Source organism: Diadema setosum, chromosome 22 (assembly GCF_964275005.1).
Source record: "Diadema setosum chromosome 22, eeDiaSeto1, whole genome shotgun sequence".
Lineage (NCBI taxonomy): Eukaryota > Metazoa > Echinodermata > Echinoidea > Diadematoida > Diadematidae > Diadema > Diadema setosum.
The window spans coordinates 13,532,072-13,546,306 of NC_092706.1; the positions used below are offsets into that span (position 1 = coordinate 13,532,072).

Below are 14,235 nucleotides of genomic sequence, written 5' to 3' on the forward strand. Positions count from 1 at the left end.
ACGTTGGGGCTGCTGGTCGCAGTTAGGATCAACATAGTACGCTGTTCATTATGCACAAGGCGGATGGTCCTCGAGATTGAGACTTGCGCGATGCGTGGGGGGAGGGGCGCATAACTGGTGTCGAGTTCGGCTTCAGATACATCGACCATTAATTATCATAAAAAGGAGCTATAGGGCCTACTTTAGGTGCATTTCACAGAGTGAAACCATGATCAAAGTATCTTGATATAATAAAGAAAGAGTTCACAATTAATTAATTAATCTACTACTTCCGTATCCTGATGATGATTTATGATGATGTTGATGATGATGACACCATTATGCTGTTTTATTCCCACCATTTGGCTTTTATTGTTTTGTTGTTGTTGAATGAATGCATTAATAACAATATGTATCCAACATTCTTTACCTTGTTCAAATAAAATGATGACAAAGTAGTAGTACTCGGAGTAGTAGTAGTAGTAGTAGTAGAAGTAGTAGTAGTAGTAGTAGTAGTAGTAGTAATAATAATAATAATAATAATAATAATAATGATAATAATAATAATAATAATGATAATAATAATAATGATAATAATAATAATAATAATGATAATAATAATAATAATAATGATAATAATAATAATGATAATAATAATAATAATAATGATAATAATGCTAATAATAATAATAATGATAATAATAATAATAATGGTAATAATAATAATAATAATAATAATAATAATAATAATGATAGTAATAATTATAATAATAATAATAATAATGATAATAATAATAATAATAATAATAATGATAATAATAATAACAATATAAAAAACTAAAGTCTAGGAATAAACCGTTGTTGATACAGCATGAACTTTGTTCCTGTTTTGTTACATATATATATATACTGTAGTGCCTATACATCTATACATGTGTGTGTGTGTGTGTGTGTATGTTTATGTTTGTGTTTTAGATAGTCACACGCACGCTAACACACGCCCTCACACACATACACGCGCACACAGGCACAGAAACAGACAAGTATTATACTCTACACATACACACATGCACTCCATGATCCCCCCCACACCCACACACACACACATGTGTATGCATACACACAAATCAAAAGGTTCCTAGAGACTTTACGAGGAGTTAATAACACTAATATCATGACACAAAAGTAATTAAAGGTGAGGGGCGAGTACTGACTTACATATGGGTTGTATAAGAGTACAGCATCAAGGAGACGCGTCTCCCTATAGCAGGCATTAATGAAAATGTCTCCCTATTGTCGCTCAGACAGTAACAAAATGCAATGGAGACAAAAATACAACTGTATATCTTTATTTAAAAAATGAAAATTCATAAAGAAATTGTGAATGTTGTAATTAAATGGCAATAGTTCCCAGATCTCTCTTATGTAGAAAAAACCAAATTGGTATCCATTTCCAAAAGTTATGGAACCATTTTGATATTGTCTCCGAAAAAGTAATTTTTATCGCATGTCTCCCTTATGTGTAATCCAGAGTTATATATATATATATATATATATATATATATGGGCCGTGACGCGAGAAAAGGGCCTTAGTGCTGCTGCACGCAAACGCCAGAAAACGGCACGGAAGTTTGACAAAACAATACGCGCAAAAAAGATCAACTAGATAAATGCGCGCAAATGCATATAGACGCATCAAAAATTGACAGGATTTGGACAAAACATGCTTTTTTGAATGTCGTAAAGGGGTCATTTAGGGTTGGAATTTCAGAAAAAGGTTTGCATATCTAAATAGGTCAGAGTTCCTTCTACAATGTGGAGGTGAAAACTCATTTTCGTATTCAATGCCCTAAGGGCCTTTTCTCGCGTCACGGCCCATATATATATATATATATATATATATATATATATATATATATACACACACATATATATACTGTATACATATATATATATGTGTGTGTGTGTGTGTGTGTGTGTGTATGTTTATGTTTTATATATTTATCTATATGTGTGTATATATATATATATATATATATATATATATATATATCAACACTTGAGAAAGGGCGGCGAGACGCTCGAAAATTTGTGTGAAGAAATAAACCGTTGGTGAATACAGCATGAACTTTGTTGCAGCTTTGTTACTTATCTTTTTATCTTGCCAACACGTGGACTACCTTATCAATATATATATATATATATATATATATATATATATATATATATATATATATATATATATATATATAAATATATATATATATATATATATATATATAAATACATATAAATATATATATATATATATATATATATATATATATATATATATATATATATATATATATATAAATACATATAAATATATATATATATATATATATATATATATATATATATATATATATATATATATATATATATATATATATATATTATATGTATGTGTAGGCCTACTAGTATATATAAGGTCAAAGCTCAGTATCTTGACCTTGGCCTGAAATCTAATCAGATATTCTGCCCTTTGTAGCATGCTCGTACCTGGCTCAGCGCTATCAAGACAATTCATTGATTTTTTTTTTCTTGAACGGTGAAACGAGATAGGGGATGGACAGATGGGCAACCATAAAACAATGCCTACCACACCCCTTGGGGTGCAGGCATAAGAAAGATATGAAGAGTTAGAATGCAAAAACTGTTATGTTCATTTTTATCAACTACAGATACATAGTGAGAATGAAGCTGCTGAAATACAAAGAAAGTACTGAGAATATAAGTGATAATTCTAACAATATCTTCAAAAATATTTCCTGTAAGGCAGCAAGTGCAGTGTCGATGAAAAAATTTAATTTTTCTCTACTTGATGACAACCTTACTAAAAGAAAGTTTGAAATTGGCATTTATCTGTTTCTGTATTAAAACTCTTCACATAGATAAATGAACTGTAATGTAAATATGCACATTCCCTCCCCCCTATAATTTCTAACACATCAAAACATACGAATTAAAAAAAATCTGTTATCTTCAGAGGTACCTACTTTTCTCACAAGAAAGTACATATAAAATCATAAAAAAAAAGAAGAAAATGGGAACCCGTGTCTATAACCTAATGAGCCAACCCCTTGAATTCCCCCTTCTCCTCACTGCATGTACCCAATCCCCTACTACACATGTTAAGCGACAAAACATACTTCCTATATCAAACCACCTTCCAACATCATTAATGTTCAATATATATCCATGGCTTGATCGTTTCTTCCTAGCCTACAGTTAATAGGTTGCACATACACACACTCTCTCTCTCTCACACACACACACACACAGAAAAAAAAAGGAGAGTTAAAATCAGGTCAAGTTCCACTGCTCCACAATTTATTGAGTATGCAACTGATTTATAATCATTTACTATGATTACATCTCATGTGTTTTGACAGACATTGACATGTAAACTGTTGGTATACATGTACCGTTTTGCACCATCACTCTCTTTGATTTATAGACCATGGACATAATCTTTGACATGGGTTACGAATTCCATTAGTTGAGAACCAAGCCTTCTGATTGGCAGCTTTAGCTCCTGTCTGATTAATGAGAAATCTTTAATAAATTCAACAGTTCACTGACTTGGAAAATAGAATTCATAATTAACCACACGTACATAAATGAAAATGAGTACACCATTCTTTATAGTGTCCATGTACTGTAGATTTCATTTCCGGACTACAAAATTCTGGTAAAACTATTAACTATCTGAGTCCCAGCACCTTAAAATATACATCAGCTCTCCCAACTTGTGTTGGCAAACAAATATTAAAAATATGATTTTTGATCACTTCATGAGCATAATATATCAATCTTCAACAAGACACATGGCAGCATGTTACTTTATAATGAGCAAATGATTAACCCATTCAGAGAATATCTTAATCGAAATAGGTTAAGGTGGGGAACTTTCCAAAAGCCCATGTAAGAAGAAAAGAAAATTGTTCATCCTTCACACTATTTAATTTTGTATGCTTTTGCAGCCACTGAGAGCCAAAATGAAGTATCTTTTGCTACATGTATAAATCCTTTTCTTTTCTTCACATAAAACTTGCACCTTCAGAATGTCAATACAGGTTATCAGACATTTCAGCCTATGATAAACAAAATTTCAGAAGCTACAGACACACAAAGAAAACTTAACATGCCATATGATATAGAGAAATGACTTCCTCATACAAAGAGAACTCAGAAATACAAAATCAGAGCACATGTTTGTGTGTTCTTATTGGAGATGAGTTTGACTTTGCATGGGTGCTGATTAATATATTCATTTCCTGTGTACTGATGGTGCCTACAAAGAAGATCACGGGCAGAAAAAAAAAATCAAAAATCAAAAAGAAAAAAGAAACTGGTGATAAATATTTCAACAACTTTTCAAAATAGTTCACATACATAATACATCCCGTCACCTGAGTTGCTTACAAGTTACTAATACATACATGCTACATCACAATTGGATGACATAATTATTTCCATGGGATGTAAAGATAATGCAATACTTACATCATTTGTTTGTGTGTGTGTGTGTGTGTGTATGTGTGTGTGTGTGTGTGTGCGTGTGTGTGTGTGTGTGTGTGTGTGTGTGTGTGTGTGTGTGCATAATGTCATAGCCATCTTAAAAAAATAATATTTGAAAGACTAGCTCTGGAGAAAGCATCCTTTGTATTATGACGATGACAATATATATTTTACATTGTTCCACTCAAATTTATCTTTAAAAACAGCTACATTAAACTGATAGAAAAATATCCCATATCATTTTTAAGTAAAAATTAGTTAGAGTACTGCTTAATCTGTTTGACACATATCAAAATGATACAAATCGAGTGCATATAAATATTTCATATGTCATCATAATTAATACCTAAATTCTGGTGAAGTTCAGCTCGACATCTGCATAAAGATCAAATAATCTTATCATAGCCAGCAGAGTTTATAATCTATTGCTCACTGACCATGAAACCATTCCGATATACTTCTGACAAACATCAACTTGCTTACTAATGATAAAATACATGTTACTTACAAATCAATCCTTCAGTTGTTTCTTCACAATTTTGTGTCAGAATGATTGTAACTTGCAAATATGCATCCTGCAATTAACTTTGTAGACGTCTGTTTTGAACACAATGTTGATCACCTTTGATGAGTGTCGTGAAATGTACATGCACGCCTATTGAAAGTGACATTTCATGTTTTTACTTGATGAAATATCTTCATATGAGATGACAAACTTATATTGATTGATAGATGTCATGTAAAAGCTCCATCCAGTTCGAAGATGTTGAAATGACACGATTGCCGTTTCTACAGAGATGTGTTTGACATATCACTGATTACTTCGTCAGACTGGGTGCTGCCACCTATAGGTCAAGAAAATAAGGGAAACAGTGAATCGTTACTCCATTGAAAATCATGGGACAAGGGAACAGTAAAATGAGACACACAAGAGAGATGGTGCCACCTGCATTTTCTTGGGGGGAATATTTTATACTGTTCCCCCCTTTTTTTTGGGGGGGGGGGGGTGGGGAGCGGAAAATCCTGCACATCATATACTACATAGTACTTGTACTACACATGTAGTACAAGTAATTGTACTTGTACTACACATGTCTATGGCAAGAAAGGCATTTTGTACTGTTTTTCAGCCCCTTGGATACAGCAACGCTGTCTAAAAGGTTGGCATCCCTGAAAGAGCTCCTTAAAGAGATGAGGAAGAATGCGCGATGTGCTTTTCTTGCTGCCAATCATGTTAGATATTGGCCTACACCACGTTACTATGTACTCCGTAGCAGCTAATAGAGCACTCAATATGGCAGCCTCTACTCCTTTCAGTATTGGCCAGCACTTTCCTACGTATGAAGAGTTTAACTTATCTTATATCAATAATCATTCTCAATTTCTCTTTCCTCTTTCAAGTCAATCATGATATTATGGTCAATTCTGAAGACAAACAAATGTATTTGACTATGAAAAGATTATTAAATCTGTACCGAGACAGTCCAGATGGATGGACTGATAAATAGCTGCATAAACATAAACAATACGATAGAATAGATAGAGTGTAGATACAAAGAAAAAATGGAAAGCCAGAAAAGATAGATGGAATACAACAAAGGAGAATAGATAGATAAGCAGACAGACAAATAGACAGAGATATACAGAGGTAGATAGATTGATTGGCAGGTGTCAAAATAGAGAGAAAGACATAAAAGAAAAGTAGATTGATAGGTACAGAGTATAGAATGTAGATAAATAGATTGGAAGATGGACAGACAGATGAAATAGACATATGAAATCAACAATTGAGCGCTTCAAAGCTTCACAAGACTCCCATTTCTTTTTTTTTTTCCTTTTTTTCTTTTTTTTTGCCAGACATTAAACCAACTCTCTTGGAGGAGTCTGTGCCACTTGTTTGTTTCTTTGTTTGTTTGTGTGTTTTTTTTAACAAACATACAGCAGCATACAAATGCTGTGAATCATCACCCCATGTAGATACATGTAGACAGATAGATAGATAGATAGATAGACAGATAGACAGATAGATATAGATAGATAGATAGATAGATAGATAGATGGATAGATAGATAGATAGATAGATAGATAGATAGATAGACAGATAGATAGATATAGATAGATAGATAGATAGATAGATAGATAGATAGATAGATAGATAGACAGATAGATATAGATAGGTAGATAGATAGACAGATAGATAGATATAGATAGATAGATAGACAGATAGATAGATAGATAGATAGACAGATAGATAGATAGATAGACAGATAGACATAGATATAGATAGATAGGTAGATTGGCAGATGGATAGAGAGACAGGCAGATATAAAGATAGGTGTATAGATACGTACTGAGTAGACAGCTAGACAAATAGACAGACATACATGTATATACAGTAGATAGATTGGTACAATTTGTAGATGGACAGATAGTCTTCAATAAAACTTACTGTCAGCCTGCTCTAGCCTGCTGGTTTCCTCAGTCCATCCCTGGGCTTGGATGGCGTCGGCAAGAGTGCGATGTAGGAAGATGTAATGGACCTGTGAAAACAGCAAGCAATATACACATGGATGTATCATCTTCATCACTGTGATAATGCCAGTTTAATACAAGCTCCTTTGAATTGAGACTATTAAGCTAACTAGTGATGATAAGTTTTTTCACCCTTTCCCTACGGGATTCTGGTATCTATGAAACTTGGAGAATCGCCGAGAAGGTGGGATCAAAGAGTTAAGGAAGGATAAACCTACCAGCAATTGCACCATATCCAATCGCTCCTTCCTCATCCTGGAAACCACGGCAACCACATCAACTGTCCTCTGGTCAGCCTTCAACTCCTGCATCAAGATATCGAGGCCAATAAAGACACCTGTTCTCCCGATGCCAGCACTGCACATGGTGAGAATGAAAAACAGGTAAATAGATGGATGCATACATACTTATAAACATATAAACATATGAACATATAAACATAAACATTTAAACATATTAACATATAAACAAATATAGTCAGATATACATACATGTATATTGACATGATGATTATGGTCATGATAACAATGATAATGATAATAATGTACACTTACAATGTGCTGTATCCATCATACCCGATACTCTCACATGTACAATCATCAGGAATGCTTTTGTAGATAAATAGATTAATGGATAGATAGAGAGGTAAATATGCAGATAGATATATAGAGATCTATAGAGTGAAAAGGAGATCGATTAAGAGATAGATGGATCAATAGATAGATATCTCTATGTTTTACATGTATGTATGCATCCTCACTCAGAGATGGTATTTCTTTTCTCATATCTCCTCCTTATATCAGTTCCGAAATCGATTTGTGTAGAACTTGGTGATGTGACATTTAGAAAGTTCTTACGATATGAGGGAATACTCCATCTCTTTTTTCTAAATATGAATCGTATCAGCAGCATACGAGTTGTCAGTAGTAGATGTAGCTTTATCATCAGTACATTGAATTTTGCCTTCATTATCAATTCATTTTGTCACTGAATTTTGACAGCCCTACGATTTGAACTTTAACGGTGTATCCTAAAACTTGCAAGTGTTTTGATGTTGGACTTTAATAGGCATATGGTATTTTGAAAGCATCATGATTACAACTGCATTCTGAAGTAATCAAAGTTCACATTGCAGCAGTGGCATTAAATAATGCAATCAGCTGTCAGCATAAATTCAGGTCATTGTATTGGTAACTGAAATAATTGATTGTCACCTATTTAAAAAAAAAAAAAAAAAAAAAATGCAGATAATACAGCAGCACCCACCCACACAGCAACTATGCAGCAATTAAGCGACAAGGTCTTTGTAGCAATCACAATGCCGCCATGGCAATTCATGAAACAAGGCCCCCAACAAGCTGCAAACTCGGAAAAAATGGGGCAACAGAAAGTTGATAGGGCTCACCTGCAGTGGACCACCATAGGGCCGGTATTTCTCGGTGGCTTCATCACCTCCCGAATGTTGTGTACGAAGCTCCTGAAAGCGTGCGTGTCACGTGGAGTGCCACGGGTAGGCCAAGCCGTGAAGTTGTACTGCCTCAGAATGCGCACCTCCGATCCCTGGATGATAATTGAAAGTTTTAAAAAGAAAATATTTTGCTTTCATTCTTGCTTTTTCAAACAATGCTACATTGTAACTTTAACATGCCCCGGCTTTTGATGAATTGCACGTTTTACATTTTTAAACATTCTATAATGTACTTCTACACGATTGTTATTACTGAATAAATGTATAAATTGAATTGAATTGCATTAAATTAAGTAAATCAAATGAAATTAATTGATTTAAATGATTAAATGATTTAATGATTGAATTATTCAATTGTATTCAGTAAATTTGGCTGGCATGCATATAACACTGAAAATGTAGAATTTATGTTATTCAGCAAGTAAATCAAAATAACAAAAGTACATACATGTATCTCTGGGGAAGGTACTGCATTGATCTTTATGCAATCTCATCTGATAACATAGACAGCTCTCACATTCTTCAGACATTAAAAAAAAAAATTGTCCCGAAAAAGCTCGGGGCACTCACCACTTTCAGTCTGAAATCCCGTATGACCCAGTGGTTCTGAATGTGCTCATCAAGCTTAGTGACGATCACAGAGCCGTAGACCGTCGGGTCTTCAGTGGTAGGCCAGTATTTGTCACACTTCTCCTGAAATGGTAGGGTTTACACAGAAGAATTACATGAAATGAAATCCATGTCATATTTCACTTACATTTTGGAATTAGTAGTCATGTGTAAAACTGATATCTCTGACGTGCAAGAGACATCATGTTCATAGCTCCTATATGTAGCAATGCCACATTCTTTATAGTAGATTTAGTTCTCATTTTGTTTTACATGTTTCACAGGGGTGCCGAACTCTGTAGACAAAAAAAAACAAAAAACCCAAAACAAACAAAAAAACAAACAAACATAAAACCCCAACATACAAATGTAGATGTAGCAGAAGAAAACACAAGGCACTCAAAATCTTAAATTCAAAAGTATGCTTTCAGGTTATTTTGAATAAAGAACAATTACTGAAAGTGGCAAAAACATGCTAATTCCAAGCTTTGTTTCACAAATACCGAGAGCAGTAGATGGATGAATGAATAAGTAGATAAAAACGCACATATGATATTACATAAATTATACATATATGCAATATGTAAGCATATACATGATATATTGCTTATACAATACTAACACACAATGTATGCACACACATGTACACAGGTTTGAAAAGAATCACTTATACATGTAGGTTTATGCCTATTCTATATTTTATGCATGCATATTGTTTTTATCGTGAAGCCATATCAAACTCAAAATTTCTGAATGGATGATAAGAGCTATTTCAAGTTAATCACTTACACGTGAGGTGCGTGTAAAGTGAACCCCGGACACTCACCTTGCCGCCCTCGATGCACTTGACAAGCATGACGATGCAGGCGGCCTTCTCTTCCCAGATCATCTTCCAGAAGTCGTGGACGGTGTGACTCATCGGGCTCTGGGTGGCGATGTACTCCTTGGCTCCGTTGAAGCCCTGACCACAAAAATGAATTATTTTGCACATCAAAACCATTTTTGAAGGATTATACTCTATAAAGAATACACTGTATGTATATAAAATGTCACAATTTGGAACTTGTAAAACAATTTTGCACGTAGTTGAAATCCAAAACCCCTCATTGACTATATATATGAAAGAATTGAAGAATTTCTGTGTTACGGAGAAGAGGTTTCCACCTTTGAGGTAGATGATACAATCCCCTAGTGTCATGGAAGGGAAACATTTTTGATGGCCTTTTTCTAATATCAGTTGACATGCAAAATTAGCAAAAAGTTATAGCACTTTAGTAGGTTTTATTACCAATATTCACAATATGACTTTTGCCAAGCTCTGTATTGAGTTTGTTGTTGTTGTTGTGGTTCCGAATTTTGCGCTCACTGTTATATGCATGTTTGCACGGCTACATTCCAATCATTAGCTGTCAGATGGCATGCAAATTTCTTCTATGTTGTGCATGCGCACCAGTGACACAAACTTCCGGAACTGAAACTTTGAGAAGTTTGGTTGCTACTACGAATGGACGAGCAAAGTACAGGAAAGTTTCTCAAAGTTAAACTTTGAGTAGATATGCCATTGTGACCACAGCTACAGTGTGGTAGCTGATATGATAGCACGCCCTCACCGTGATGAAGCTGGCATTGATGTAGTTCTCCTTGCCTGACAAAGGCACTCTTGTGGAATTGTCTGTGAGATCGAGAGAGAGAGAGTGAGAGAGGCACACACACACAAAAGTGGATACATAAATAAATCAAACTTTTGCCTACACTGTCTGATTCTTCTTCACTTCATGTATAATTCATAAACAGGCAAGGAATGTTAAACTCCACAAGGTGCATAGACTGACTGAATATTTACTTGCCCACTTTTTTCAAAATTTTCACTTCCAGCCTTGCAGACAAATTCATCAGATGAGCATATCAATTCGGAGCAAAAACACTTTTTAATCCCTTGAAATTGCTACGTATGCACATTAAATGTAGTGTCCAGTTGGAATCAATATTTGAAGCAATGACTGGATTATTGCTTACAACTTGTCTCACATGTAAGGGAGCAAGCAAAAATTCTGCATCGTTGAAATCGCTTTAACACACAGGTCAACTTAGATTTGAAACAAGCCACCACATGGCACATTTGTATCAAAAACTTTTTATCACATTCATGTAATTCCCATTGCTGCCAAATGTGGGATGAGAAATTCTTGCCTAACAATTCATGTGCCATGTCTGCCTCAGTCAGCTACAACAGAGAGTAGATTCAATGATATTTTTATCTATTCATTTACTTTTATTATTTTTTTTTTTGCACATCATCACCAGTTTGCATAGCATGTACACACACTATAGTTAAGATGACATATGGTCGCTGGAGTGACAAGACCTTGTATCTCAAATTTGGGTGAAAATGACTTTTCAGGATTAATGGTCAGTTAATGAGCTCAGTAATGTCCTGTCCAAATCCTAGCTGTCATATCCCAAACATGAAACCACCACGGCATGTCAAATGAAAGGCTATCACATTTGGTATAGTGCTTGGCTTCCATGTTTTTTAGCTCTCCTGAACATTTGACATTTTGTAGGAACGAGGCTCCAGCGAAGATATACAATTGTTCTTATGAGAAAGTGAGCACTTTAAAACTTCCGGCGGACGCAAATCCACCACACTGACATGAGAAGAGTACAATCATCAACACATGGCCTGCTTACATGGAAGGATATTTCCAAATCGGTTCTTGCCCTTGTTGTTAGGCAACCTGCCCTCTGATCGGGGTTGATCCTTTCCAATGGTGTGGAGACTCTGCATGGAGATGTGAGAAAGTGAGAGTGGAACGTGGGTTGATTTGAGGCCTCATGACTAGCTCCAGGGGAGCATATTAAAGATGGCTTCAGAACACGTGCATTAAAGGAGACCTCCGGATGATTTTCAAATTTTTACATTTGAACAAATCAGTTATACTGGGTACAGAGTTTGAGGATTTATAATGATTGGGATGAAAAATAAGAATGTTTTCGAAGTTCATAACAAATTGCAATGAACAAGGATGATGACATGGCAGCCTCACCATAAGAATGCATGAGATGTGGCTCAAGGAAGCAGCACAAAAGAAGAAGGCATGCATAGATTACACACAGGTGAGCTTGCAAGCATGGCGTATTGTAATGGAATGACACTGCTACATTTCTGAGATATGTGAGGCTCCTATGTCATCATCTTTGTTCAGTGTGATTTGTTTAAGGTTTTTGAAAGTACTGTTTCTCTGCTCAAGAACCACAATAAATTCTACAAATCTATACATGAAGCTGTTGATTTATGTACTACATGATGTGAAATTATGAAAATCGTCCGGAATGCCCCTTTAACTCCATTATCAGCTTTATTTCATTCCAGGAACATCAAAACAATGAAATGGCAGATACAGGGTAATATGAGAATAGAACAGCCGCATGAGAATCGAACAGCTGCACGGCCCGGGCCACTTACTATACAGCCATATTTACAAGTTTCAGATTCATTGTAATTATGACAGGTAAAATGCAATTTTTCTATTGGCAAGTAGTGGAATATTTCATATTTCATTCAGTAAAGTAATTTCACAAGTTTCCTCAGGGATAATCTTCTGCTGAACACACAGAAATGTAAAGTGAGAGAATTTTGACATTTTTCTATCAAAAACTGCCATAAATATGGTGACGATTTTGTCAACTCATTCACGCACCATTGTATCAAAGTACAGGCAGCCAGTGCTTTAAAGCCACATAAAATACAGGAAGCAAATACCACATAAACATGACAGTAACAAATATCACTGAAACACAGAGAGGAATGTGATTTGATTGATATATAGAAAATTGACATTTGTTTTTGTGTCTAAATTTAAGGTTTTAAAACCTCCTGTCTGAGTTTCAATGAGATAGGTTGCTCTGAATATCTTGACTCTAATTTCTTTTTCAATCGAAGCATACCACCTTGATATAAAAAAGAAAGAAAAAAGACCTGTGTTCATATACTTTGCATACTTGACTGTATCTTACCTTCAAGCAAATTTTTGTAAAACCTTATTTCTTGACCTGTGTCTTACCACATCTACAGCAGTTTCTTTTTCCTCTAATGAAAAGGACAATTTAACTATTGAACAATTTTTGAAGTTAGCTTTAAGTAATCTAACTATCAAAGGAAATATTAAACCAATTTAACTTTGATGAAACATTGATAATCAGAACGTTGATATGAGGCAAGCTTATCTGGCCCTCATGGTGGCAGGTATATACACTATATGCAAATGAATTTTGAGAGTAGATTGAAGGCATACCTCAAATTCTCTGGTGAACATATCCTGCTTGTTGGCGATCATCATGTTGTAGTGCTTGTGGAACTGCTCGGTCAGAATGGGTCTGTGATACACGATTTTAACCCACACACACAAGAAAAGGGCATGCATATTCAAGCTGTAGTTTAGGCAGTTTATATCAAATAAGTTACCAGAGTTGGGGACTTTTTGGTTACACCTAAAATTTCAACAATGTAATCTGGGAACAATGGAAGGAAAAAAAAGGCGGCTAACATGTATTGTCTAAGAAGCGTCTGTAATTGACAAACATATTTCACAAAAGAATGACACACAAGCTTCAGGAATATTGTACTGTTTATTTCTTTTTTTAATACATTTGTCACAAGTATTTTGCTACACTTGGTTACACATTCTACAATTATGTAATTTGGGAACAGCTGAACAAAAGGATTACATAACAATCATAATTAATACTTCTTTCTCTTGAGAGACAGCAAGAATTAGCACAAGGTTGTATTTTTTTTTAAATCAAAGATGTTGTGATAAAGGCTTCGAGAAATCCAGCGGTAAAAGTTGATATCAGCAATATTTTCAGTGCTGATGACTGCCAGGTTCAATAAGTTTGTTTGTACAAACTTAAGTACCAATGCTAATGTAACACATAATACATAATGAATGAAGTTAACCCTTTCCTTACGGCGAACTTGGCATACCAGGTTCCTGTGGGAGCAAGTGATATACGGGAACCTTGTATACCAGGTTCCCAAGATGAAGACAAGAGTGCCTGCTTTCTTGGCTTAACATTCA

The 14,235-nt window shown here is 34.8% G+C and overlaps 1 protein-coding gene across 1 annotated transcript in view; it reads right to left on the reverse strand.

Moving 5' to 3' along the window:
* Positions 1-5,296: 5,296 nt before the first annotated feature.
* Positions 5,297-14,235, reverse strand: part of LOC140245153 (uncharacterized) — a 110,979-nt gene continuing 102,040 nt past the window's right edge. The window contains exons 61-69 of the mRNA XM_072324752.1: positions 13,450-13,531; positions 11,846-11,936; positions 10,765-10,826; positions 9,981-10,115; positions 9,116-9,238; positions 8,483-8,637; positions 7,296-7,434; positions 6,995-7,085; positions 5,297-5,390 (exon numbers count right to left, since the gene is read on the reverse strand). Of these exons, the coding sequence (XP_072180853.1) occupies positions 5,335-5,390; positions 6,995-7,085; positions 7,296-7,434; positions 8,483-8,637; positions 9,116-9,238; positions 9,981-10,115; positions 10,765-10,826; positions 11,846-11,936; positions 13,450-13,531 (934 nt within the window). The 3' untranslated portion in view covers positions 5,297-5,334. The remainder of the gene's footprint in view (positions 5,391-6,994; positions 7,086-7,295; positions 7,435-8,482; positions 8,638-9,115; positions 9,239-9,980; positions 10,116-10,764; positions 10,827-11,845; positions 11,937-13,449; positions 13,532-14,235) is intronic.